The sequence below is a fragment of the Salvelinus alpinus genome, chromosome 17 (assembly GCF_045679555.1).
Source record: "Salvelinus alpinus chromosome 17, SLU_Salpinus.1, whole genome shotgun sequence".
NCBI classification, from domain to species: Eukaryota; Metazoa; Chordata; class Actinopteri; order Salmoniformes; family Salmonidae; genus Salvelinus; species Salvelinus alpinus.
In genome coordinates, this window is record NC_092102.1 from 16,703,968 (window position 1) to 16,729,157 (window position 25,190).

General features: G+C 41.8%; 1 protein-coding gene across 2 annotated transcripts in view; it reads right to left on the reverse strand.

The window, feature by feature from the left end:
- Positions 1-619: 619 nt before the first annotated feature.
- The window catches only part of LOC139542323 (probable phospholipid-transporting ATPase IIA), a 40,932-nt gene continuing 16,361 nt past the window's right edge, over positions 620-25,190 (reverse strand). For both annotated transcript variants that reach the window (XM_071347601.1, XM_071347600.1), the window contains exons 14-28: positions 20,955-21,164; positions 18,058-18,219; positions 17,321-17,413; positions 17,028-17,111; positions 15,223-15,393; positions 14,927-15,025; positions 13,556-13,645; positions 13,061-13,205; positions 12,686-12,750; positions 11,947-12,102; positions 11,133-11,197; positions 10,611-10,719; positions 10,347-10,404; positions 5,888-6,091; positions 620-2,805 (exon numbers count right to left, since the gene is read on the reverse strand). In XM_071347601.1, the coding sequence (XP_071203702.1) occupies positions 2,669-2,805; positions 5,888-6,091; positions 10,347-10,404; positions 10,611-10,719; positions 11,133-11,197; positions 11,947-12,102; positions 12,686-12,750; positions 13,061-13,205; positions 13,556-13,645; positions 14,927-15,025; positions 15,223-15,393; positions 17,028-17,111; positions 17,321-17,413; positions 18,058-18,219; positions 20,955-21,164 (1,848 nt within the window). In that variant the 3' untranslated portion in view covers positions 620-2,668. The remainder of the gene's footprint in view (positions 2,806-5,887; positions 6,092-10,346; positions 10,405-10,610; positions 10,720-11,132; positions 11,198-11,946; positions 12,103-12,685; positions 12,751-13,060; positions 13,206-13,555; positions 13,646-14,926; positions 15,026-15,222; positions 15,394-17,027; positions 17,112-17,320; positions 17,414-18,057; positions 18,220-20,954; positions 21,165-25,190) is intronic.

Here is a 25,190-nt window from a genome sequence, read left to right on the forward strand (position 1 = left end):
ATCATGATACAATCCCTTTCTGACATTAGATGGTCAAAGAGACAGGGCATAGACTCACCCTTCCACACTGAAGGCTACAGGATGTGATTGTCAGAAAGTGTGGCTGACTGTATGAGGAGAGCAGCTTTTATTGAGTGTCAGGGACTCCCTCCTCTGGTGAAAATGAGACACACACTGATTTCCTCTACAATAAAAGAAAGCAAAGGGAAAGGGGGATACCTAGTCAGTTGTACAACTGAATGCCTTCAACTGAAATGTGTCTTCTGCATTTAACCCAACCCCTCTGAATCAGAGAGGTGCGGGGGGCTGCCATAATCGACATCCACGTCTTCGGCGCCCGGGGAACAGTGCGTTAACTGCCTTGCTCAGGGGCAGAACGACTGATTTTTACCATGTCAGCTCGGGGATTCGATCCAGCAACCTTTCGGTTACTGGCCCAACGATCTAACACAGTACAGCCTCAGTCCAGTCTGAGTATACTATAGGCCTAGTTTTACTGGAGGAATTGTTGTTCTTCTGTACCAAAACCAAGCACTTAAATTAACTCACACAAAGCTAAACATATCAGAAAAAAATACTACAATTTTTTTTTTTAGAGAAATGACAACAGTTCAGTAACTAGAAAGGAAAACATGAGATTTATTTTATCACCACCAATATTCACAATTCAACACGATCCTCCCTTTTTGTTCTGCTAACTAGAGTGCAATTGTACCAACACAAAATGATCAAGGTTAATAAATTAAACAGGTTATTTACAATTATGCAAGACACAATACTTAAAAAAACAAAACTTCAAAACAGTCAAATAATGTAGTGTCATTCTACCACAATTGATGGTATGAAACCTCCAAAGTCCACATAAGAAAAAAGTACAGCTGTCAGTTTTAACAAAATTTCCTTGCAAAAAAAGCATGACAAATTCAAAGGGTTTGAATAATGTTTGAAACGTCAACTAAAATAAGGAAAGATGAAGAGTAGGTCACAAAATACAAAATGCCTGTAATTCCAGCTGAACAAGAAAAACAGTGAATTAGTAGTTATGACACCCTGTATGTACTCTGACACAAATGATTCACTAATCCTAACAGTAACCCCGTCATGGTATTAGTCTACATCTTTATAGTACATTAGCGAAAATAATATAAAAATGAGGACATTAGCCTACAACACAATGTAATTATTTACACTTTTTTGTACCAGTCGTCTCTCTTTCCTCTCTCCTCATCTTTCCTCTCTCCTCCTCTTCCCTCTCTCCTCCTCTTCCCGAGGAATAGTATGTGAGGAATTCATTACATATTTTTCTTTAAAATGTGCAGTAATACCTATTGAAAATCAACACATTCTACTGGGCCATTCACTCTGTGCAGGTGAAAATTGTTATCTTCTATTCCAGACATGTCTGTGAGAAGAGAAGAAATGGGAATTGTGGGGGCTCAGCTCTGGGTGAGGGGAGAGGGCAGACGGACAGTGGTCAGAGTATTTTCAGCTATGGCTTGAATTGGCTTCATGTCACAACTAAAGTGAATCATGCAATGATACAGTGTGGCAAGAACTGGCGTCAGGAGTGGGCAGTGACCACGTGACAGGGTAGCCTACAGACTCCCTGGCCTAGCGGACACACGGCTAGTCTGACGGCCAATGTGGAACATATGGCTTGGCTACAAATAGCATCCAGTTAGTGGCTGAATATTGACCATGCTCTTCAGTTTAGACACAATCTATTTTACCAAACGTACAAAATGACAAAGACACAGCTTTTGACATCTGAGACAGTGGGTCATCATGCTATATTAAAGAACCAAGCCACCTCCATTTGGCTGGGTTATAGTCGTTGGGTGACGCACAAACACATACACAAACAGAATTTGATCAGAGGTTCATCTCTAAGCCCCAGAACTGTTAACATAAAATCCTTGAGAAAAAAAGTCCTTGAGAAACGCTCCTTCAATACCAGTGTTCTCCATTAACAGAATGTGCCATAAAAAACACTTGAATTTGAAATACAACTAATATGTTGTTGTAAAAAAAAAAGTGGATATTAAAACATTTAATTCCAGTGTATTTCACACTATATTTCCAATGGAACTACAATGATTACTCTTATAATGTACAATTTAAACATAATTACCAATTCAATGCATTTCAGACTGACAAGCTTGTGTTGTTTTTTTATGCAAGTACTGTATGTTAGTCAAATCCAATCAAGTGTTCCTTGTTAGTTCTCTAGGCCCGATGTTTAGATACCAAACCTGATCTATATTGTTAATGAGTCCATGATTAAGAAGTACACAGCCCTCTGTTAGTTCATTATGGCACATACTTCCTGATGGTTTTCACACATTTTAGACCTGTGACCATGATAAAACACAGAATTCCGGTTACGGTAACCACCAATCCAATCCAGTCTGGAAACATACTCAGTCATACTTGTCAGTCTTTACATCTAAACAGGGGAAATATTGTAGACTTACACAACAACTTTCTCTCTTCTCAAATGAAACGTGTTTTTCTTCTCACACCATCTCTTCCAATTGCACATGAACATTTAAGAATAAATGAAAGGGGAAGGGAACCCTTTAGGTTCTTATAAAGCGCAGGCTCTGTTAGATGAAGGTAGGGAGATGTGCGAGCAGAGATCTCTCCCTATGCACAGAAGCAGGGCTCTCTAGGAGGTGAGCTTTGAGTAGTTGGGCGGTGAGAAGCGTCTGCGCAGGTACTTGAGGATGTAGAGGGGCAGACAGCTCACCAGGGTGATGACCGTCACCTTCCACAGGAACGACAGCGTGGCGATGAAATATACATCTAGAAACAGCCAAGGAAACAGAGGGCAGGATGGTGGGTCATTTAAACAAATATGTTTTATATATGAGGAATTGAGTAAGTATGACTTAATGTAATCAGGTTAGTATGACTACTGTTTGTATTTCAGTTGCCACTACTCAGTTAATTTAGTGACTAGGGGGGAGACCTAGCAGGGAGACCTAGCAACTAAATATATGGCAGATGAGGGAAATGGCTTGCCATGTAATTGACGTATATTCAAGCTGTTCCATTCAGGGAAATGATGTACCTTTGGTGTCACTTGTGACTTTAAAAAGTTAAAATTGCCTCTCTTTTACAAAAGAGGAAGACGAGAAGGGCACTTTTGACCATGTTCAAGTCATAATGCTCAGTGGTCTAAAACTGACCTTCACACCCCACATAAATGCTTAAAGTAGCATTTGGAAAAAGCAAATAGATACTATGGAGTAAATGATCAGAATCTATACAACTACTGCATTTGTACACAGCCAGCCTAAGAAACGAAATCTGATTTTCTTTCTACAGTTGAAGTCGGAAGTTTACATTCGCTTAGGTTGGAGTCATTAAAAATCATTTTTCAACCACTCCACAAATTTCTTGTTAACAAAATAGTTTTGGCAAGTCGGTTAGGACATCTACTTTGTGCATGACAAGTAATTTTTCCAACAATTGTTTACAGATTATTTCACCTATAATTCACAGCATCACAATTCCAGTGGGTCAGAAGTTTACATACACTAAGTTGACTGTGCCTTTAAACAGCTTGGAAAATTCCAGAAAATTGTCATGGCTTTAGAAGCTTCTGATAGGCTAATTGACATCATTTGAGTCAATTGGAGGTGTACCTGTGGATGCATTTCAAGGCCTACCTTCAAACTTTGCTTGACATCATGGGGAAATCAAAAGAAATCAGCCAAGACCTCAGAAAAGAAATTGTAGATCTCCACAAGTCTGGTTCATCCTTGGGAGCAATTTCCAAACTCCTGAAGGTACCATGTTCATCTGTACAAACAATAGTACTCAAGTATAATCACCATGGGACTACGCAGCCATCATACGCGTTCTGTCTCCTAGAGATGAACGTACTTTGGTGCAAATCAATTGAAAAGTGCAAATCAATCCCAGAACAACAGCAAAGGACCTTGTGAAGATGCTTGAGGAAACAGGTACAAAAGTATCTATATCCACAGTAAAACGAGTCCTATATCAACATAACCTGAAAGGCCGCTCAGCAAGGAAGATGCCACTGCTCCAAAACCGCCATAAAAAAGCCAGACTACGGTTTGCAACTGCACATGGTAACAAAGATTGTACTTTTTGGAGAAATGTCCTCTGGTCTCATGAAACAAAAATATAACTGTTTGGCCATAATGACCATCGTTATGTTTGGAGGTAAAAGAGGGATGCTTGCAAGCCGAAGAACACCATCTCAAACGTGAAGCATGGGGGTGGCAGCATCATGATGTGGGGGTGCTTTGCTGCAGGAGGGACTGGTGCACTTCACCAACTAGATGGCATCATGAGGAAGGAAACTTATGAGGATATATTGAAGCAACATCTCAAGACATCAGTCAGGAAGTTAAAGCTTGGTTGCAAATGGGTCTTCCAAATGGTCAATAACCCCAAGCATACTTCCAAAGTTGTGGGAAAATGGCTTAAGGACAACAAAGTCAAGGTATTGGAGTGGCCATCACAAAGCCCTGACCTCAATCCTATAGAAAATTTGTGGGCAGAATTGTGTGCGAGCAAGGAGGCATACAAACCTGACTCAGTTACACCAGCTCTGTCAGGAGGAATGGGCCAAACTTCAACCAACTTATTGTGGGAAGCTTGTGGAAGGCTACCCGAAACATTTGACCCAAGTTAAACAATTTAAAGGCAATGCTACCAAATACTAATTTAGTATGTAAACTTCTGACCCACTGGGAATGTGATGAAAGAATTAAAAGCTGAAATAAATAATTCTCTATACTATTATTCTGACATTTCACATTCTTAAAATAAAGTGGTGATCCTAACTGACCTAAGACAGGGAATGTTTACTAGGATTAAATGTCAGGAATTGTGAAAAACTTTAAATGTATTTGGCTAAGGTGTTTGTAAACATCCGACTTCAACTGTATTTACAAATAATCTTTTCTGACTGTCCACAATTTTACATGTGACCCATATCAGATTTGCTCATTCACACAGATGTAGCCTCTGAAGTAGCACCCAAATTTCCTGTCACTGTTCCTTTACATTTTGGGGCGGTTGTCATGGTAAAGGTCATGCCCCAAAAAATAAACATTTGATCAAAAAAATCTTATCTGATGGTTCCGTCAGAGGTCACATATGGAGGATCGAGTTTGTATCAGAATTCAGATCCACATATGGAGGTGGTGTAAATAGGAAGTCAAAATATCAGATTCCATGTGGTTTTTCACTGTTCACACATTAGGGAAAATATCAGAAAGTTATCAAATAATAATAATGTATTAAGCTGCCTGTGTAAACGAAGCCTTACGCTTTTTAAGTGACAAACCACTTTCTATAAAAAAAATTAAATGTGATATTCGACATGTGATACAGTAGTTTTTGAGTTACAGCCTCTGTTTAGTCATTAACACAAAGACCATGGCCAGTGTGTGTCTCTGTGTGTGGTAGCTGGAGCAGGAAACTAACATGAGGCTAGCATGCCGGTGGCTGGCTGCACTCCTCTGGTACTATTTGTTACTTTATTCACCTTTTAGTAGGACTTCCTACAGGCAGTACATTCCAGGTCTCAGCCAGCCCAGGGCTAACTGGACACCAGAGGCTGTATGAATGGATAAGAGCCTGTCATCACTGAATACTGACGTACAAATCCAACGGCAGTAAAAATGGGAAATTACAATCAAATCTATCACTGTGTACTTGTAAATAAAATTGTAGCTGCATTATTTTGCTTCATCAGGAATTATTTGGCCATTAAAAGTGTGGGGGTGTATGTATGTGTGTTTACACACCTATGAACCTATGAATGTTACTGGCTAGGCTGAGAAATCTGTGTGTGAGCGCGTGTCTGCATGTGTGTTTGAGTACAGTATGCATGTTTACGCACCTATGAACTCGTGCAGGAAGACGAGCGAGGCGATGTAGCAGGCCAGACTGAGCAGCTCGGCTACGATCATGAGCCAGTGCCATGTCTGGATGGTGAGCGCCACCATCAGCAGCTCAGTGAGGATCAGTGAGGTGAAGGAGATGGCCACGATGTGGACAAACTCTGACTCAAACAGCAGCAACGCCCCATACATAATGATACTGCCTAAGGAGCACAGAGAACAGGCAGCACAACGTCAAGAGCACTGCCATTGCATTGGCGTGTAGCTGTGTATGTTTTTTTGTGTTAATTATACCCAAAAAATAATCAATCAATTAATCAGTAAATGAATCAAACAACCGGCCGACACTTTGGTGCCATTTAAAAGCATGATTGAGTGGCTACATACAGTGCCTTCAGAAAGTATTCAGACCCCTTGACTTTTTCTTACATTACAACCTTATTCTAAAATTGATTTTAAAAAATCATGAATCTACACACAATACCCCATAATGACAAAGTGAAACAGGATTTTTTGAATTTTTTGCAACCAAGCCATGAGGTCGAAGGAATTATCTGTAGAGCTCCGAGACAGATCTGAGGCACAGATCTGGGGAAAGGTACAAAAACATTTCTGCAGCATTGAAGGTCCCCAAGAACACAGTGGCCTCCATCAGTCTTAAATGTTAGAAATTTGGAACCACCAATCAGACGTTTATGGTAGAGTGGCCAGACGGAAGCCACTCCTCTGTAAAAGGCACGACAGCCCGCTTGAAGTTTGTCAAAAGGCACCTAAAGGACTCTGACCATGAGAAACAAGATTCTCTGGTCTGATGAAACCAAGATTGAACTCTTTGGCCTGAATGCCAAGCGTCACGTTTGGAGGAAACCTGGCACCATCCCTACTGTGAAGCATGGTGGCGGCAGCATCATGCCGTGGGGATGTTTTCAGCGGCAGGGACTGGGAGACTAGTCAGGATCAAGAGAAAGATGAACGGTGCAAAGTACAGAGAGATCCTTGATGAGATCCTGCTCCAGAGCACTCAGGACCTCAGACTTGGGAGAAGGTTCACCTTCCAACAGGACAATGACCCTAAGCACACAGCAAAACAATGCAGGAGTGGCTTTGGGACAAGTCTCTGAATGTCCTTGAGGGGCCCCGCAAGAGCCTAGACTTGAGCCCGATCGAACATCTCTAGAGACACCTGAAAATAGCTGTGCAGCGACACTCCCCATCCAACCTGACAGAGCTTGAGAGGATCTGCAGAGAAGAATGGGAGAAGATCCCCAAATATAGGTGTGCCAAGCTTGTAGCGTCCTACCCAAGAAGACTCAAGGCTGTAATCACTGCCAAAGGTGCTTAAACAAAGTACTGAGTAAATGGTCTGAATAGTTATGTAAATGTGATATTTCCATTTTTTTTTTTGTAAATACATTTTGCTTTGTCATTATGGGGTATTGTGTGTAGATTGATGAGGGGAAAAAACTATTGAATACATTTTAGAATAAGGCATTAACGTAACAAAATGTGGAAAAAGTCAAGGGGTCTGAATACTTTGCGAAAAATTATATGTACAGAACCAGCCAAAATTTTGGACACATCTACTCATTCCAGGGTTTTTCTTTATTTTTTAAAACTATTTTCTACATTGTAGAATAATAGTGAAGACATCAAAACTATGAAATAACACATATGGAATCATGTAGTAACCAAAAAAAGTGTTAAACAAATCGAAATATATTTTACATTTGAGATTCTCCAAAGTAACCACACTTCACCTTGACAGCTTTGCACACTCTTGGCATTCTCTCAACCAGCTTCACGAGGTAGTCACTTGGAATGCATTTCAATTAACGGGTGTGCCTTGGAAAAAGTTTATTTCCTTCTTAATGCATTTGACACATCAGTTGTGTTGTGACATGGTAGGGGCGGTATACAGAAGATAGCACTATTTGTTAAAAGTCCATATTATGGCAAGAACAGCTCAAATAAGCAAAGAGAAACGACAGTCCATCATTACTTTAAGATATGAAGGTCAGTCATTTCAGAAAATGTCCAAAACTTTGAAAGTTTCTTCAAGTGCAGTCGCAAAAACCATCAAGCACTATGATGAAACTGGCTCTCATGAGGACCGCCACAGGAAAGGAAGACCCAGAGTTACCTCTGCTGCAGAGGATAAGTTCATTAGAGTTAACTGCACCTCAGACTGCAGCCCAAATAAAAGCTTCAGAGTTCAAGTAACAGACATCTCAACATCAACTGTTCAGAGACTGCGTGAATCAGGCTTTCATGGTCAAATTGCTGCAAAGAAAACACTACTAAAGGACACCAATAATAAGAAGAGACTTGCTTCGGCCAAGAAACACGAGCAATAGACATTAGATAGGTGGAAATCTGTACTTTGCGATTTTTTGGTTCCAACCGCCGTGTCTTTGTGAGACGTAGAGTAGGTGAGCGGATGATCTCCGCATGTGTGGTTCCCACCGTGAAGCATGGAGGTGTGATGGTGTGGGGGTGCTTTGCTGGTGACACTGTCTGTGATTTATTTAAAATTCAAGGCACACATTGGGCTCCCGAGTGGCGCAGCAGTCTAAGGCACTTCATCTCAGTGCTAGAGGCGTCACTACAGACCCTGGTTCGATTCCAGGCTGTATCACAACCGGACGTCATTGGGAATCCCATAGGGCAGCATACAATTGGCCCAGCATCGTCCGGGTTAGGGTTTGGCCGGGGTAGGCCGTCATTGTAACTAAACATTTGTTCTTAACTGACTTGCCTAGTTATATAAAGGCAAAAAAAAATATATATATATATATATATATATATATATATATTAAAAAGCATGGCTACCACAGCATTCTGCAGCGATATCCCATCTGGTTTGCGCTTAATGGGACTATCATTCGTTTTTCAACAGGACAATTACCCAAAACACACCTCCAGGCTGTGTAAGGGTTATTTGACGAAGGAGAGTGATGAGTGCTGCATCAGATGACCTGGCCTCCACAATCACCCGTTTGGGATGAGTTGGACCACAGAGCGAAAGAAAAGCAGCCAAGTGCTCAGCATATGTGGGAACTCCTTCAAGACTATTGGAAAAGCATGCCTCGTGAAGCTGGTTTGAGAGAATGCCAAGAGTGTGCAAAGCTGTCATCAAGGCAAAGGGTGGCTACTTTGAAGAATCTAAAATGTTTATAACTTTTTTTATAATTTGTTTAACACTTTTTTGGTTACAACATGATTCCATATGTGTTATTTCATCGTTTTGATGTCTTCACTCTTATTCTACAATGTAGAAAAACGTTAAAAAACTTGAATGAGCAGGTGTGTCCAAACTTTTGGCTGGCTCTGTAAATCACAAGGGTCATTTCAATTCATGTGGCACAGGGAAACTCTCTGTGACAATAGAGTGACAAAATTAAGACAACACCTGTAACTGTAATGCTCAACCTGAACCTTGGCTCTGCTTATTCTGTTATTCAACACTTTGCTATTATGAAGAAAAATGGACAATTGAAATACCACTAAGAAAGTTTTCAACACAGTACAACCAGATCTATATATTTTGCATTTAAAAAAAGAAGGGAATCGATGTCGAGATTTCTCACAGTTTCCCATGTCAGGAAGAGGAAAAGGAACTTTTTCACTTTCCATCTTTTTTTTTTTAACGCTTCCATAACCTTTCTGATTGTTAATGTGACCTCTAAAAAGGGACGTAAAAACACACTTCCTGCGATTGAAAATGTAATTAATACCAACAGATCTAACATGGGATGTATCATAGTTCTGTATTGAATACAGCGGCATTCTCATCACATTGAGCAAAAATTGTGGAAGGGTCAGGGTCAGACAGAAGTCATTTTCCTGTTAGACATTCGTATACATTTGACAATAAAGTAACCTTCTCATTATTATTATTATTATTTTTTAAAGCATACAAAACATTGCCTCCGTGGAAAACTGTAACGGAATAAATACCAAACAACCCACCAACGGCCTTAAACACAGAAACCAGGCCCACTCAATAGCAAAGAAGGCGGAAAAAGGATCATGGCTAAGGATCTTCCATCAACTGGAATATTCTGCTAAACAAGCTATTTGGAGAGGGAAAGGTGGGAGGTAAGGGTTGAGCACTGAGCGGTAGACAAAAGGTTTAGGGGTGTAGTTTGGATGCTTCTGGCAACGCCTTTGCAACACAAATGGGCCGTGTGGTAAAACCACCTTAGGTTATTTAACATTTACAAAGCACAGACATAAATAAACTCTACTACTAGCAATTAAGAATAAAGTGTGTGGGCTGGTGGGGAGCATCATGGATCCTACACCACAGGGCAGGGCAGTTTCTAAAGTACTATCTGTGTGAGAGGCCGAAGGGATTAGTTGTTTTCTAACAACAAAACATAACATTCCTATCTATAGGAATGCATATCAATAGATACTCAAGCTACCGAATGTATCATTATTCCACAACCGACTTACCTTGATAAATACTTATTAGGACCCATATCAGAAACGTCTTAAAGGACAGAGGTCGACCCTGAAAAAGAGGAATATTCAGAACGATTTTAACAATGAATCCACACACAATAAGTACTAAACGTTTAATGAAAACTGAGATATGTGCAAATATGTGTGTGTAAAGTATTATCGAGGGTGAAGAGAAGTTTATGCAGTATGTATTAAAACAGTGTTTCCCTGTCATAACACAATGCAAATTACACAGCCAATAAAGACATGTATTACCTTCAGGAGATCCTTATATAACTCAGGATAGAGCATGGCTACTTCTGACTTCACATCTTTATCCAACACAAGGGAGAACACAGGGAACATGGTGTAGATGGTGGAGTAGCTAAAACAAAGAACATTCACAAAAATAATTAGCAGATTGCAGACGATAGTAGAGAATACTATTATTTTATTTACAAAAAAAAACCACGTAATTTCTCAGGCACGTCATTACCAGACATTAACTGCCAGAGAACATTAACTGTAGGATGTAAAATACTTTACTTTCGGATTGAAGCTTCACGTATGGTTATGTGGCTACTAATATTAATTCTCACAGATTTCAGTACAGATCTGACCTCCATTCTAAGGCTGGAGAGAGGGGGTTTTGATGAGTCAGTAGGGTTCAAGTCATCTCATAGTAGTGTCTTAGCAACACTACGTCAACACAATCTAACTATCAACAAAACATGGAGCTAACACATAGCTGAAATGCCATTGTGATAAGCCACCACTATTCAGAAAAGATCAGCTCACCCAATAATGAGGAATCCTTGGTAGAGGGGGACAGAGGCAAAGTAGAAGACAGAGGAGAACACAGCCTGGGTGATGAAGAAGAGATCACAAATGAGTCATCATTACCGTATGTAGAACTTGTGTGCTTAACTTTGCATTAACAACTGTAATACACAACTACAAAACACCATTGACACAATTTGCCAAAACTATCTACACATTACTTTCATCTAAAAATGAGTCAATTGATTGAAGTAATAGCTCTAAGAATAGATTATAAAATAAATAATAAACCTATTATTATCACTCTGGGGAGGTACTACTTCTACTACGTAGTTTAGAAATCTGACTAACACTGACTACTAGTATGATTCTACATGGTTTGAGCAGCAGCCAGACATAGAGCTGGGCCAGCTCATGCCCTATACCAAACAGTTAACAGCTGTGGCTGTGGGCAGCGTTAATTCGAGACACATGGGGGCCTCCCAATCGAATGAGTCTATGGCCTGGTGACTCACATGGCTTTCCCTTTTTCCTTGGTCTGGGAGACTAGCAGGCTGAAGAGCTGGATGCATGGGCTGTGATACTCACAAGGGCTGAGGCTTGGGGTTGACACTGAAAGCTGTGGTCTCCCAGAAGAGCTCCTGGGGTCCCTTGCTCTGACTCACTCCCCACCCTGCTCCAACTCACTATGCCTGGCCCTAGGTACCCTCACTACCCACTGGAACTGGGGCTCTGGGGCTGGTTCTGCAGGGTCCCAAAGAAGCTTCTGGCACTCCCTGTCCTGACTCACTCCACACCCCGCTCCACCCTTTGGTACCCTGGTCCTGCCTACCTGCATGGTGCTGATGCACAGGCTCCGGTGGATGACAAACTGGGAGAGGCCGGCAGATCTTTTGTAGCTGTTCCGCCCGTGGACCATGAGGAGTCGGCCCAAGTGCTTGAACTGAGTCACAGAGAAGTCTGCAGCCAGCGATGCCTGCTTCCCTTCCTGTCAACAAACAATGTGGTGGTGGAAAATAAGAGAAATTTACAAAAAGGTTAGCAAAGGTCTTCTTTAACCAGAAAAACACTTTTTACGAGTGTATATAAAGAATACTAGGTCCAAAAGTTTAGAGGAAAAGTTTAAACTAAGTGATCAACTGAAAATTGGAAAGGCCAAACTGCCACTGAGTAAATACTGTATAGTTCCCCATTTCTGCCAATAATGACCAACTATTGAGTTTATGTGGAGCTCTTGTCCTTATTTGCTGAATGGGTCAGAAAGAGCAATCTGTCAATGAGGTAGGAACTCTGCATGGTTGACCCGTCAGCACTACAGTTCAAGCAGTCCCAATCAGAACAGAAAGACAATACCACTCTGTCACATTCATTTCCTCTACACCCATGACATGCAGTCAAAAAGGAATCATCTGTGCATGATATGACATAAACAAGTGACAAATGTATGTTAAAAAGACACTCTGGCCAGATGGAAGCCAACTCTCAGGAAACACACAACACATACCGATGGAGAGTGTGTGTGTTTGTGTGAAAGCAGAGTGTCAAGGCGACAGGGACAGAGAGATTCTTACTTTGCCCTCCACTCCCACGCCACAGTCGGCTTCCTGGATCATGCTGACATCGTTTCCTCCGTCCCCTAAGAGAAAACAAACAGATATCAGTGGAAGTGTCAGGAGAAATACGTCTGTTAATGTGACTCACAAGAGAGAGGGCTGTGTGTGTGTGTGTGTGTGTGTGTGTGTGTGTGTGTGTGCAACTCCCTTGATCTGACCTCTGCAAACTGTTTATCAAGACCACATCATGAAAACAATACCATTCAACATCTTTAACATACAGATCAGCAACCCTGCAGTGAATTGCCATTGGAGAGTTTCAGTGAGCTGAATTGTTAACACTGTAATGTCCCAATAGAGAAAAGCTTGGGGGCTGACACTGGGAAGACTCACCTACAGCGCAGGTGAGTTTGCCTGTGCGCTCCTGCAGCAGCCGGACTATCTGGGCCTTCTGGGTCGGAGCGCAGCGGCAACACACCACGGCAGGACACTGACATGCCAGCTCCATAAACTCGTACTCATAGAACTTCAGACACACCTGCAGGAGAAGCAGAGTATGACAGACGAGGCTTGAACAACAAGCCAGGGGCCAACGACCGACTGTGGTTTACGTCTGTATTTTTATCAATGATGTAGACTCCTTCCTCAACGTCTGTTACATTTATCTAGAAAGTTGTCAATTGAGACCCAAAACAATGCAGCAGTGTGATAGGATAAAACTCAAAACAAGCCGAGGGTTCTCAAGTGTCTCAGTTAGACTTTTTCCCATGTTAGACTGACTCTTACCAATACCACAGCCACCACTAAAGGCCTCTTCAGTAACAGTGCTTTGGTTCGTCTTACACAGATAAGGTAAAGTGTTCAGAGGGAGGACGGTGCTCAGCTTACCTCCAGTGAGTCCCCTGATATGACCAGGGCACAGTCGTGTTTCCTCCGGAAAGCGTTGAGCTCCAGGTGGGCCTCTCCTCGCGTCGTCACCTAGGACCACAGACAGTACAGGGCTAACCATCACGGTCACAGACATACAGATAGCTATCTAACCCACAGGAGTAGCTGCTCTCCTTACTGTAACTGTCATCCACACTCTAGATTAGCATCAGGGTGAACTGATCAACTGTCAACGGAGCATGCAAACCATAACCAGAACATGTGATTTGAAATGCCAAAGTAAGTTATAAAACCATAAGGAGGACCAGCTCAACCATGGATAATGTTGTGGGTTTCTATAGACTACTATTTATTACCAAATATGGAGGTTGATTGTAAACATCCCATAGTTTCTGCAACTCTATCAAACTCATATGTGGACTCAATTTAAAAAAATGTGGAACTGGAAATGACCGCAAGACATCAATCTGTCAACCAATGTTCTGCACTGGTATGGCTATATTCCTCTCCTATTGCCTGTTCATACATCAAGTCGTCAACCCAGGTGCCATTTGTGTCGAACCAGGAAGCCAATAGCAGATGCCCTGGCTATTGGTCCAATCTAAAGTCACAGCCCCTGCCCTGCTCCGCTGGGAGAAGCAAGGGGACTGCTTTCATGCTGTGCCAGCCATTGTTATCCTCTTCCAGTAACAACTGTTGTACACAACTCCTAACATTCCTATGGCAAACAAGCTCTCCCTTTCTGCAACTGGAGATCGGCCAAAAGGGAACTCAAAGGACTATCAAAGCAGTAGTGCAGTTTGAGAGCTAAGCCTGCAAAAAAAATTAGGAAGTTAGGTTCTCTGTCACTGTGTTCCCCAAGGGAGTGGTTCAGCTGGTCCTTACCAGCCTGTTTCCAGACCTGGGTTCAAAAACTATTTGAAATCTTTCAAATACTTTGAGCGTTTTCTTTAGCCTACCTGGAGCGTCGGGTTGGCGGGGTTTGTACTTTTGGGACGTATCTATTGTTTATATTGCAACAGGGAAGATCACTCAACCACATCTAAAGTATTTGAAACCAGATTTTGAGAGCTCAGGTCTGTTTTACACTGGCTTGGATGCTAATTCCTGTGTGAGGTATTTATTGTTGGGCTTGCCAGCTATCCAGCGGATCTTGGCTGGGCTGGGGGACTACATAACCACCGCTATGGGCCTTCACCACACAGAGGATGGATGTCCCAATAAGGTCAGGGCAGACAGGAAACTGTGGATGCCCCTGTGAACTAGGAATGACTCCTTATGCTAAAGCTATTTATTCTAATCCACAATAAATATGATATTGAAATAGCAGTGGTAAAACAGAAAAATGTCCTCTACTGCTTCTCCACTCACCGATCTAAAGATGTGGATGTCCTGGTTGCGGGTCACCAGATGGGCATTCTTAGCCGTGCACGTGGCTGTTTCCAGCTTATCTCCAGTTAACATCCACACCTACACATGTAATAACAGTTTTAAATGACATTTCTGTGTGATTAACATTTTTTACTTTTCTTATCCACATTCAAACAATGACATAACAACAGTTACAGAGGGCACAAAGCCCAGGGAAAAATAAAGTGTATTGAAGTGAACTGCTAAGTGTTGTTGCTATGCGGCAGTCTCCATCTGCCCCGGTGACCTCCCCTGACCTTGATGCCTGCATTGCGTAGGATCTCCAGGGTGGGCCGTACATCAGCCTGAAGCTGGTCTTCTACCCCCGTCAGACACAGCAGCTCCATCTCCATCTCCAGGCTCTCGATCACCGTGGCAACCTTCAGAGACCGATCATGCACACTCAGCTTGGCCTGGATGTATCGGGCCTGTGGGTGGAGAAAGTAGCAGGGGAGAAAATATGAAGAAAAGATTTCAATTGGATGCCTACAATATTGGAATATAGCATGTTGGAGTTGAACTAGATTGATTTATCAACTGTCAGACATACAAATTCGTCAAATGTAACACGTTCTGGATGGTCAGAGGAATAACAACATCGATCAGCAAGTAAACACCCAGTAGTTTCCAGCTCAGAGGGCAATTTTCAGTGTGAGATAAAGCAAAAACTATCTGAGTGACTCACTCAGGAACACAAACTCTATGAGTGAGTCACTAAGCTAGTGAGTCACCACCGCCCACCAGCCAGCTCACAAAATTATACACTCCAGCAATGGGGCTGGGGCTGCAGGGGAGACACTGCCTGCCTCGCTTGCCCTGAGAATGGGTGTGTGTGTGATCTGAGCATCAAACAACAGGCTTTGACATTTAAAGAACAATGGTGAAAGTATCTGTGGAAACTATTTAGTTTTTGTATTTGTTGTTGTTGGCAGGTACTAGGTTGATATACAGGACATACCAAAACCTGTACAGTGCGTGCTATGTTGAGGAATATAAACAGATTAGTTATACATTGAGTGTACAAAACATTAGGAACAACTTCATAATATAGAGTTGCACCCCCTTTTGCCCTCAGAACCGCCTGAATGTGTTGGGGCATGGACTCTTCAAGGTGTTGAAGCGTTTCACAGGGATGCTGGCCCATGTTGACTCCAATGCTTCCCACAGTTGTGTCAAGCTGGCTGGATGTCCTTTGGGTGGTGGACCATTCTTGACACACACGGGAAACTGTTGAGCATGAAAAACCCAACAGCGTTGCAGTTCTTGACACACTCAAACCAGTGCGCCTGGCATCTACTGCCATACCCCGTTCGAAGGCACTTAAATATTTTGTCTTGCCCCTTCACCCTCTGAATGGCACATATACACAAGGCATGTCTTAACTGTCTCAAGGCTTATAAATCCTCCCCTTCATCTACACTGACTGAAGTGGATTTAACAAGTGACATCAATAAGGGATCATAGTTTCATCTGGATTCACCTGGCCAGTCTAATGTTTCGTATATTGTCATCCTACAAAAAAATTATTTTACTGAAATCTCCTTGGGATTGTGAGGAGTGGTAACCAACACAATGATTAACTGGGGCACAACAACACAAGAAGAGGGAGGTGCATCAACTAGTAAAAGTGAACAATTAATGTTGTTATAACTGCTATAACACACTCGGTATCATCTTTCATTCTCAGACATCAAAATGAATTCACATTCTCTTTACGACACAGTCATAATAAAACCAACACCATGTAGGAATGAACCTACTGAGTCTTTATGACCTGCTATGTGGATGTGCTCGCAGAAGCCAACTCAAACCAAGATGGATACCCTGGGCTTCAGTCTCACTAATGAATTTGCCAAATGGATATGAAACACTGAAATGTCAAGGTCACCGACGGCGGGCTTGGTTACTCAGCACAGTCAATTCATTCTCCATTAAACAACATCCTCCTCCTGTTGGCTTTGGTTATGGCACAGTCCCGACCGCTAAGTCCCGTACCCTATGGATCAACGTGATGACAGAAACATTTAAGCTCGTTCAAAGACAGAGCGGGAACACTACTAACCTCAAAGTCTTGGTACTGTTCCTCTGTTAGAGACTTCTTGGAAACGACCAAGACCCTCAGACCTTCCCTGGCCATATTTCCACACTGGAAGAAAGAGCAAAAGTAACACTAAAATATTAATATCAGAACAGAATGTTCAAACATACACAACGACTCTGACCCCCCCCCCCCCCCAAAAAAGGTTAAATTGACATCAACCTCTAAAGATGACCTCAACATGATATATTCAAATCAGGGTGGTCTTTTATTCAAACTAAAATGACTTGTTCTAGACTTGAGGAAGGAAAATCTACCTCTTCTTCCAGCCAGTCGTTATACTGGACAATGCCAGCCATCACCACATCTGCACCCTTCATGTAGAAGCTAATCTCTCCTGTAGACTCATCCTGTAAAACAGACCACTGTCACTACCTAAACTCCATGCTTGACAAACAAAATAGAAGAAAAACATTCACATCAATCAATAAGGTACATTCCGGGGTTTCCCCCTGACTCTCAGCACTTGTGTAGGGAGGCACATAAAAATATGAGTTTATTATTGTCAGTTGGTTGCGTAGAAAGGGAAACTTAAGTTTGGTCTCAAACATGCTTCAAAATATTTTCTTGAGGAACCCAAGTTCAACCCCAGGCATCCTGAAGTAGAGTTATACCAGGTCTATCCAAGCCAACAACAATAGTTAGTCATGCAGACAGCACAGAGACTTAGTCATAGGGTTCATAGCCGGGTAAAGTCTTTTTCAGATCAGTCTTCGTCTTGATGGATCACTGGACCAATGCCCAGGTTCAAAAGCCAGAAAACGTATCATTTCAAAAGAGCAGTTGGCCCCACTGGTGTCAGCTATAGAATGTATCTTTCAAAAGAGCAGTTACATCCAAACACTAACAGTTGGCGGGCAATCAAGCAAAATACAAATCATCTTCCACAATACATTAGTTCAGCTACGGAAGGCAAACACCGCTGGCAATTGTAAATGGATGACTGGAATTTGCATTTTCAAACCAGATTCATATCCCAGTCAGCAGCACTTACTCGAACTATGATTCCCATCCGCTTGCTCTCATAGGTGAAGGGGAATATCTGCAGGATGGTGAAGTTCAGGATCTGTCCACTAGGAGTCCTCAGCTGCATGGAGTTGTGGTCCCGTCCGACCAGGGTCAGTCCAACACTCTCAGTCCACTGCACCAGCGACACCTAGCAAGGCAAGGCAGAGGAGACAGTTTGGTGATTGGTGGTTATCAAAATAGATCCGTTTGGTGAGGTAAATGGAGAATGGACCATTTTAACATGATGTACCTTTTCACAGGAAATAGCAATAAGCAGGAAATATCAAACTGAACAAAGAGCACAGTTCTACTTCAGCGCAAATCAATAATAAAAGCATTTCTGCACTCAAAGAAAATTGATTGACAAATTGATTGAACAAACAAGGAAGATAATCCTTTTAAAAGACGCATGCTGCATGTTCTTTCTGGTTTCTTTTGAAGGGCACATGAGGATAAAGCCAGATTTTTTATTTTTATTTGACTAGTCAGTTAAGAACAAATTCTTATTTACAATGACGGCCTACCAAAAGGAAAAAGGCCTCCTGCGGGGACAGGGGCCTGGGATAAAACATTAAAAAAACAATATAAATATAGGACAAAACACACATCACAACAGGAGAGACACAACACTACATAAAGAGAGACCTATAAGACAACAACATAACAAGGCAGCAACACATGACAACACAGCATGGTAGCAACACAACATGACAACAACATGGTAGCAGCACAAAAACATGGTACAAATGACATTTGGAATCATTGAAGTAATAATTTCCGGGGGGTTAGAAGTTATTAATGTCCCAAAACTTCCAGATATTAGCACAAGATCAAAAACACAATTCATCCCTCATGCCTACACTAACCGCTCTCTAATATACACTGAGTGTACAAAACATTAAGAACACCTGCTCCTTCTAATGACATAGACTGACCAGGTAAATCCAGGTGAAAGCTATGCTCCCTTATTGATGTCACTTATTAAATCCACTTCCAATCAGTGTAGATGAAGGGGAGAATTTTTAAGCCTTGAGACAATTGAGACATGGATTGTGTATGTGTACCATTCAAAGGGTGAATGGGTAAGACAAAATATTTAAGTGCCTTTGAACAGGGTATGGTAGTAGGTGCCATGCACACCGGTTTCTGTCAAGAACTGCAATGCTGCTGGATTTTTCACGCTCAACAGTTTCCTGTGTGTATCAAGAATGGTCTACCACCCAGAAGACACCTAGCCAAGCATCGGAGTCAACATGGGCCAGCATCGCTGTGGAACGCTTTCAGCACCTTGTAGAGCTGAAGGCAAAATGGGGGGGGGGGGGGGGTCAACTCAATATTAGGAAGGCATCGGTTGGACCCTAAACACCCAAAGTCCAGTCCCAAACCATGACTCCTCTCCCCCAGCTAACAAATAATACTTATTCCATGCTAATATTTGGTCTGAGGCTATGCTTGGCTAAGGTTAGCCCTGAGCTGAACTCCATGAAGCTCAACACAGCTCTGACTATTTCGTGCGTTGGTCATACAAGTTGGGGAGAATGAAGAACTTGACTTAGTCATGGTAACATTAGTAAGGCTACATTCACTGTGAAGGCATGCAGTGAATCGGCCTCCACCACAACAGCACCACTTGTTAATGGGAATGTCTAGAGTTTAATTGAGCTGAGTCTGCTACTGGCAAATGGTTGGAGTCAAAACCACAGCTTGGCATAAGCGAAAGTTCTTAATGGTCCTGCTTGGAAGTGGAACCGTCAAGAAATACTTGATATACTCTTCCGGCTTTTTGTTATAGGAACACACTTCTCTTGAGTAGATATGCTGCTCAATATTTTAGACATAATATATATAAGATATACTAAATAAGCAGATGTAATAGCATAAGCTGTGGAAAAATTCCTCCACACTACAACTAGGACTCTTCATTTAGATTGTATTAACAACAAAAACGAGTTATGTCTGCCAAACAGGTATCACATCCAACAGAACAAAACAAGTTAGATAAATGGCTCGTGAATGGATTCCTACCAAAAACCACACATCCAACTGTCACTGGCATTGTGACCACGACAACCAGCAGCCAAAACTATATCTCTCTATGGACTTCCTGAGAAGCCATTGGAAAGCAAACTGAATTTGAGCCCAGATCATATCAAGCGGATAAAATATACCTATAGTAACAACAGCAAAAAACATTCAATCAAGAAAGGAAATATCTACACATTGACTGATATTGTAATCTGTGAGAAATGTTACCCCACAATAAATTTTCTGGAAAACAATGCTCGTATTGCATGAAGTTCAGCATACACTAGGCCACAACTCACCACAAAGAAACTTCTGTGGGCCATATCAAAGTATCTACTATGAAGGTAGGAGACTCAAAGGGTGGATAGGCTAAGCCCAATGGACTGGGGAGCACATTAAGGAAATCCGTATTTACACCGCAGGAAATGGATCAAGCTAAATTCCCCCTCAGCATTCTTCCTGGAGTTCAAACGATTCACAGTGATCCAGGTCACAGCTAGGTACATGTGGAATGTAATTTGTCTCCTCAAGGTTTCCTTCAAGGGCAGCAGGTAGTCCACTGCAGGGACTGATAAGGGTTCAAACTGCAAAACCATTTGAAGTGACTCTCCATATTTTAATCTGGATTCCATTCTTCTACTGTCACCCTACCTACTGTAACTGGCGTAGTGACAATTCCTTTTAACCTTTGAGGCTGTTGAGTAGGCAACTCACATTTCTCACAGACTATTTTGGTATATATTGGTCTATCGTTAACGAAGGAGTATATTATAACTGCGCAGAGGCAAATACTAACATCCTCCGGTTGCTGTGTTTATGGACAGCGATGTCTAGTATTGAGGGTGAGCCATTGTGTACCTCGTCTGGGCTGGCGGCCTGGTAAACCCTACAGGTGTCCTCATAGTGCTGCTCTGCCTCGGCCTGGTCCGTCACGCCGTTGGCCTCGTACACGGGCGTCACACAGTGCACCAGGGCGATGGCCTTCACCGCCTCATGCACACGGCTGCTGATGGTCTTACGAACCTTAGTGGCCGCCAGAGCTCTGGATGCTGGGACGTCTTGAGAGGGCTGTGGGGAGGAAGGTGTACAAAAGAAAAGTTAGCCCACTGAGTTGGATTATAAGCATCGGTCTACCTGCAAGGTTTTCAATGATTGGTAGAGCGGGTTTTTAAACCTAACTTTTTTCTCAGCTATTCATTGATTGACAAACAGTCAGTGGTGGAAAAAGTACCCAATTGAGTTAAAGGTACCTTAAAAGAAAATGACTCAAGTAAAAGTGAAAGTCACCCAGTAAAATACAACTTTAGTAAAAGTCTCAAAGTATTTGGTTTTAAATATACTTAAGTATCAAAAGTAAAAAATCATTTCACATTCCTTATTTTAAGCAAACCAGATGGCAAGATTTATGTTTTAATTTTATTTACGGACAGCTAGCGGCATACTCCAACACTCAGACATAACTAACAAACAAAGCATTTTGTGTTTAGTAAATGCGCCAGATCAGCGGCAGTAGAGATCAAATCAAATTGTATTTGTCACATCCACCGAATACAACAGTTATAGATAGACCTTACAGTGAAATGCTTACTTACAAGCCCTTAACCAACAATGTAGTTTTAAGAAAATAGAATTAAGAAAATATTTACGAAGTAAAAAATAAAATAAAAAACACAATACAATACCAAAAATTGTATTTTTTGGTTCCCTTAAAAAAGCCACACAAAAAAAAAGCTACATACAAGTTTGCAGGAATAAATGGCTTATAATATCAGACAGGTTGGGCTAATGACTCCCAAATCTGCATATAAAGGGGGTACCGGTACCGAGTCAGTGTGTGGGGTTAAAGGTTAGTCGAGGTAATTTGTACATGTAGGTAGGGGTAAAGTGACTATGCATAGATAATAAACAGTGAGTATCAGCAGTGTAAAAACAAAAAGGGAGGGGGGGGGTCAATGCAAATAGTCCGGATGTCCATTTTATTAATTGTTCAGCAGTCTTATGGCTTGGGGGTAGAAGCTGTTAAGGAGCCTTTTGGTCCTAGACTTGGCACTCCAGTACCACTTGACATACGGTAGCAGAGAGAACAGTCTATGACTTGGGTGACTTTCTCCTGAATGGGAAAAGGCGTTGTCTTGCCCTGTTCCCAACTTTCTTGGTGTGTTTGGAACATGATAGTTTGTTGGTGATGTGGACACCAAGAAACTTTAAACTCTCTACCCGCTCCACTACAGCCTCGTCGATGTGAATGGTGGCGTGTTTGGCCCTTCTTTTCCTGTAATCCACGATTATCTCCTTTGTCTTGCTCACGTTGAGCACGATGACCAGGGATTTTCTCTTGATAAGTGTGAATTGGACAATTTTTCTATCCTGCTAAGCATAAGAAATGTAACGAGTACTTTTGGGTGTCAGGGAAAATGTTTGGAGTAAAAAGTACATTATTTTCTTTAGGAATGTAGTGGAATGAAGTACAAGTTGTCAAAAATAGAAATAATAAAGTACAGAAACCCCAAAAAACTACTTAAGCAGAACTTTAACGTATGTTTACTTAAGTACTTTACACCACTGCATACAGTCATCAGATAAATACATTATTTGTGGGAAAAACATGGATCTACTTGTACCTGTGAGCTGCCGTATCACTATGGTAACCTAGTCAAAGTACATAAAATATGTGTTTTGTTTGTAGTGCTAAAAAAATAACACTTCTCTGAACTGACTCAGTTCTAAAATGACTACCACACAAAGCCATTTGACTATTTAAACTTTATTTAACTAGGCAAGTCAGTTAAGAACATATTCTTATTTACAATGACGGCCTACCCCCCGGCCAAACCCTCCCCTAACCCGGGACGATGCTGGCCCAATTGTGCACCACCCTATAGGACTCCCGATCACGGTCAAATGTATTTATCCAGCCTGGGAACGAACCAGGGTCTGTAGTGACGCCTCTAAAAGAGCAATGCAGTGCCTTAGACCGCTGCGCCACTCGGGAGGCTTAACCCTTCCTTACCATCCACAAAGAGACCCACGGCAAGTAAACACAACCAGATGTGTGAAGAAAGAAGAAAAATGAACAATCAGCTTTACTATCTTGCTGCGGTTATTTTTAGGCCAGGCGTTGTGTTTCCACAGGGGTCAATGATGGCGCCATTAAACTAGGGCCGGCCAGTGTTAGTGGGCTCTGGGGCTAGTGGCTAATCCGGTTTCCTGCTCCACTAACCTCTGGTGTCAAAGGGACAAAACGTGTCATTATGGGTCGGGAAGCATTAAGCCAAACAATAATCACACAGCTGATATGTTGCTAAAACAATATGCCCCAAAGACAAGGTTTTTGTTACTTGTTTTAACACAGAATTTCAAACATTGACTGTCTCACCGATTAGTGATACATTTGTTGAACACAGCCCATATGGACTGATGCAGAGCCATAGATCTACATAGAGAGTTTGGCCATTGCCGTTTCTGTCAATGATGTTCTATGTGCGCCACAGCTATCTCTATAGGGCTGACCCCAATTATTCGACAGGTTGATTGTTTGGTCGATAGGCTGTTGGTCGACCAAGATTATTTTAGTCGAGCAGCAGCAAATATAAATGTATATACAGTACCAGTCAAATGTTTGGACACACCTACTCATTCAAGTTTTATTTTTTATCTTTTACTATTTTCTACATTGTAGAATAATAGTGAAGACATCAAAACTGTGAAATAACACATATGGAATCATGTAGTAACAAAAAAAGAGCTAAACAAATCAAAATATATTTTATATTTGAGATTCTTCAAAATAGCCACCCTTTGCCTTGATGACAGCTTTGCACACTCTTCGCATTCTCTCAACCAGCTTCACCTGGAATGCTTTTCCAACAGTCTTGAAGGAGTTCCCACATGTGCTGAGCACTTGTTGGCTGCTTTTTCTTCAATCTGCGGTCCAACCCATCCCAAACCATCTCAATTGGGTTGAGGTCGAGTGATTGTAGAGGCCAGCTCATCTGATGTAGAGGCCAGCTCATCTGATGCAGCTGGCCTGTGTTCTTTTCCCCCATCTTAATATTTAATTTTTATTGGCCAGTCTGAGATCAGTATTTTTCTTTGCAACTCTGCCTAGAAGGCCAGCATCCCGGAGTAGCCTCTTCACTGTTGACGTTGAGACTGGTGTTTTGCGGGTATTATTTAATGAAGCTGCCAGTGAGGACTTGTGAGGCGTCTGTTTCTCAAAGTAGACACTCTAATATACTTGTTCTCTTGCTCAGTTGTGCACCGGGGACTCCCACTCCTCTTTCTATTCTGGTTAGAGCCAGTTTGCACTGTTCTGTGAAGAGACTAGTACACAGCTTTGTACAAGATCTTCAGTTTCTTGGCAATTTCTCGCATGGAATAGACTTCATTTCTCAGAACAAGAATAAACTGACGAGTTTCAGAAGAAAGTTCTTTGTTTCTGGCCATTTTGAGCCTGTAATCGAACCCACAAATGATGATGCTCCAGATACTCAATTAGTCTAAAGAAGGCCAGTTTTATTGCTTCTTTAATCAGCACAACAGATTTCAGCTGTGCTAACATAATTGAAAAAGGGTTTTCTAATGATCAACTAGTGTTTTAAAATGATAAACCTGGATTAGCTAACACAACGTGCCATTGGAACACAGGAGTGATGGTTGCTGATAATGGGCCTCTGTACACCTATGTAGATATTCCATTTAAAAAAAGAAAATCTGCCGTTTCCAGCTACAATAGTCATTTACAACATGAACAATGTCTACACTGTATTTCTGATCAATTTGATGTTATTTTAATGGACAATAAATCTGCTTTTCTTTCAAAAACAAGAACATGTCCCCAAACTTTTGAACGGTAGTGTATATATTTGCGCCCATCTCAATTAACTAATCCATTGCGTAGGCCTAGACTAAAAGCCAATACTTGATCTGAAAATGTGGCCGGAGGCTCCATATGGATGATGTGACGCAATTCCGGAGCCTCCGGAGGCATGCAGAGGCCATATCAAGCTCCGTACCAAATCGCAATGCGTCTCCAAAATGTTGTAACAATGCGGAGGGCTCTGTATAGCTCCGCATTGACATGATTGGTTGATG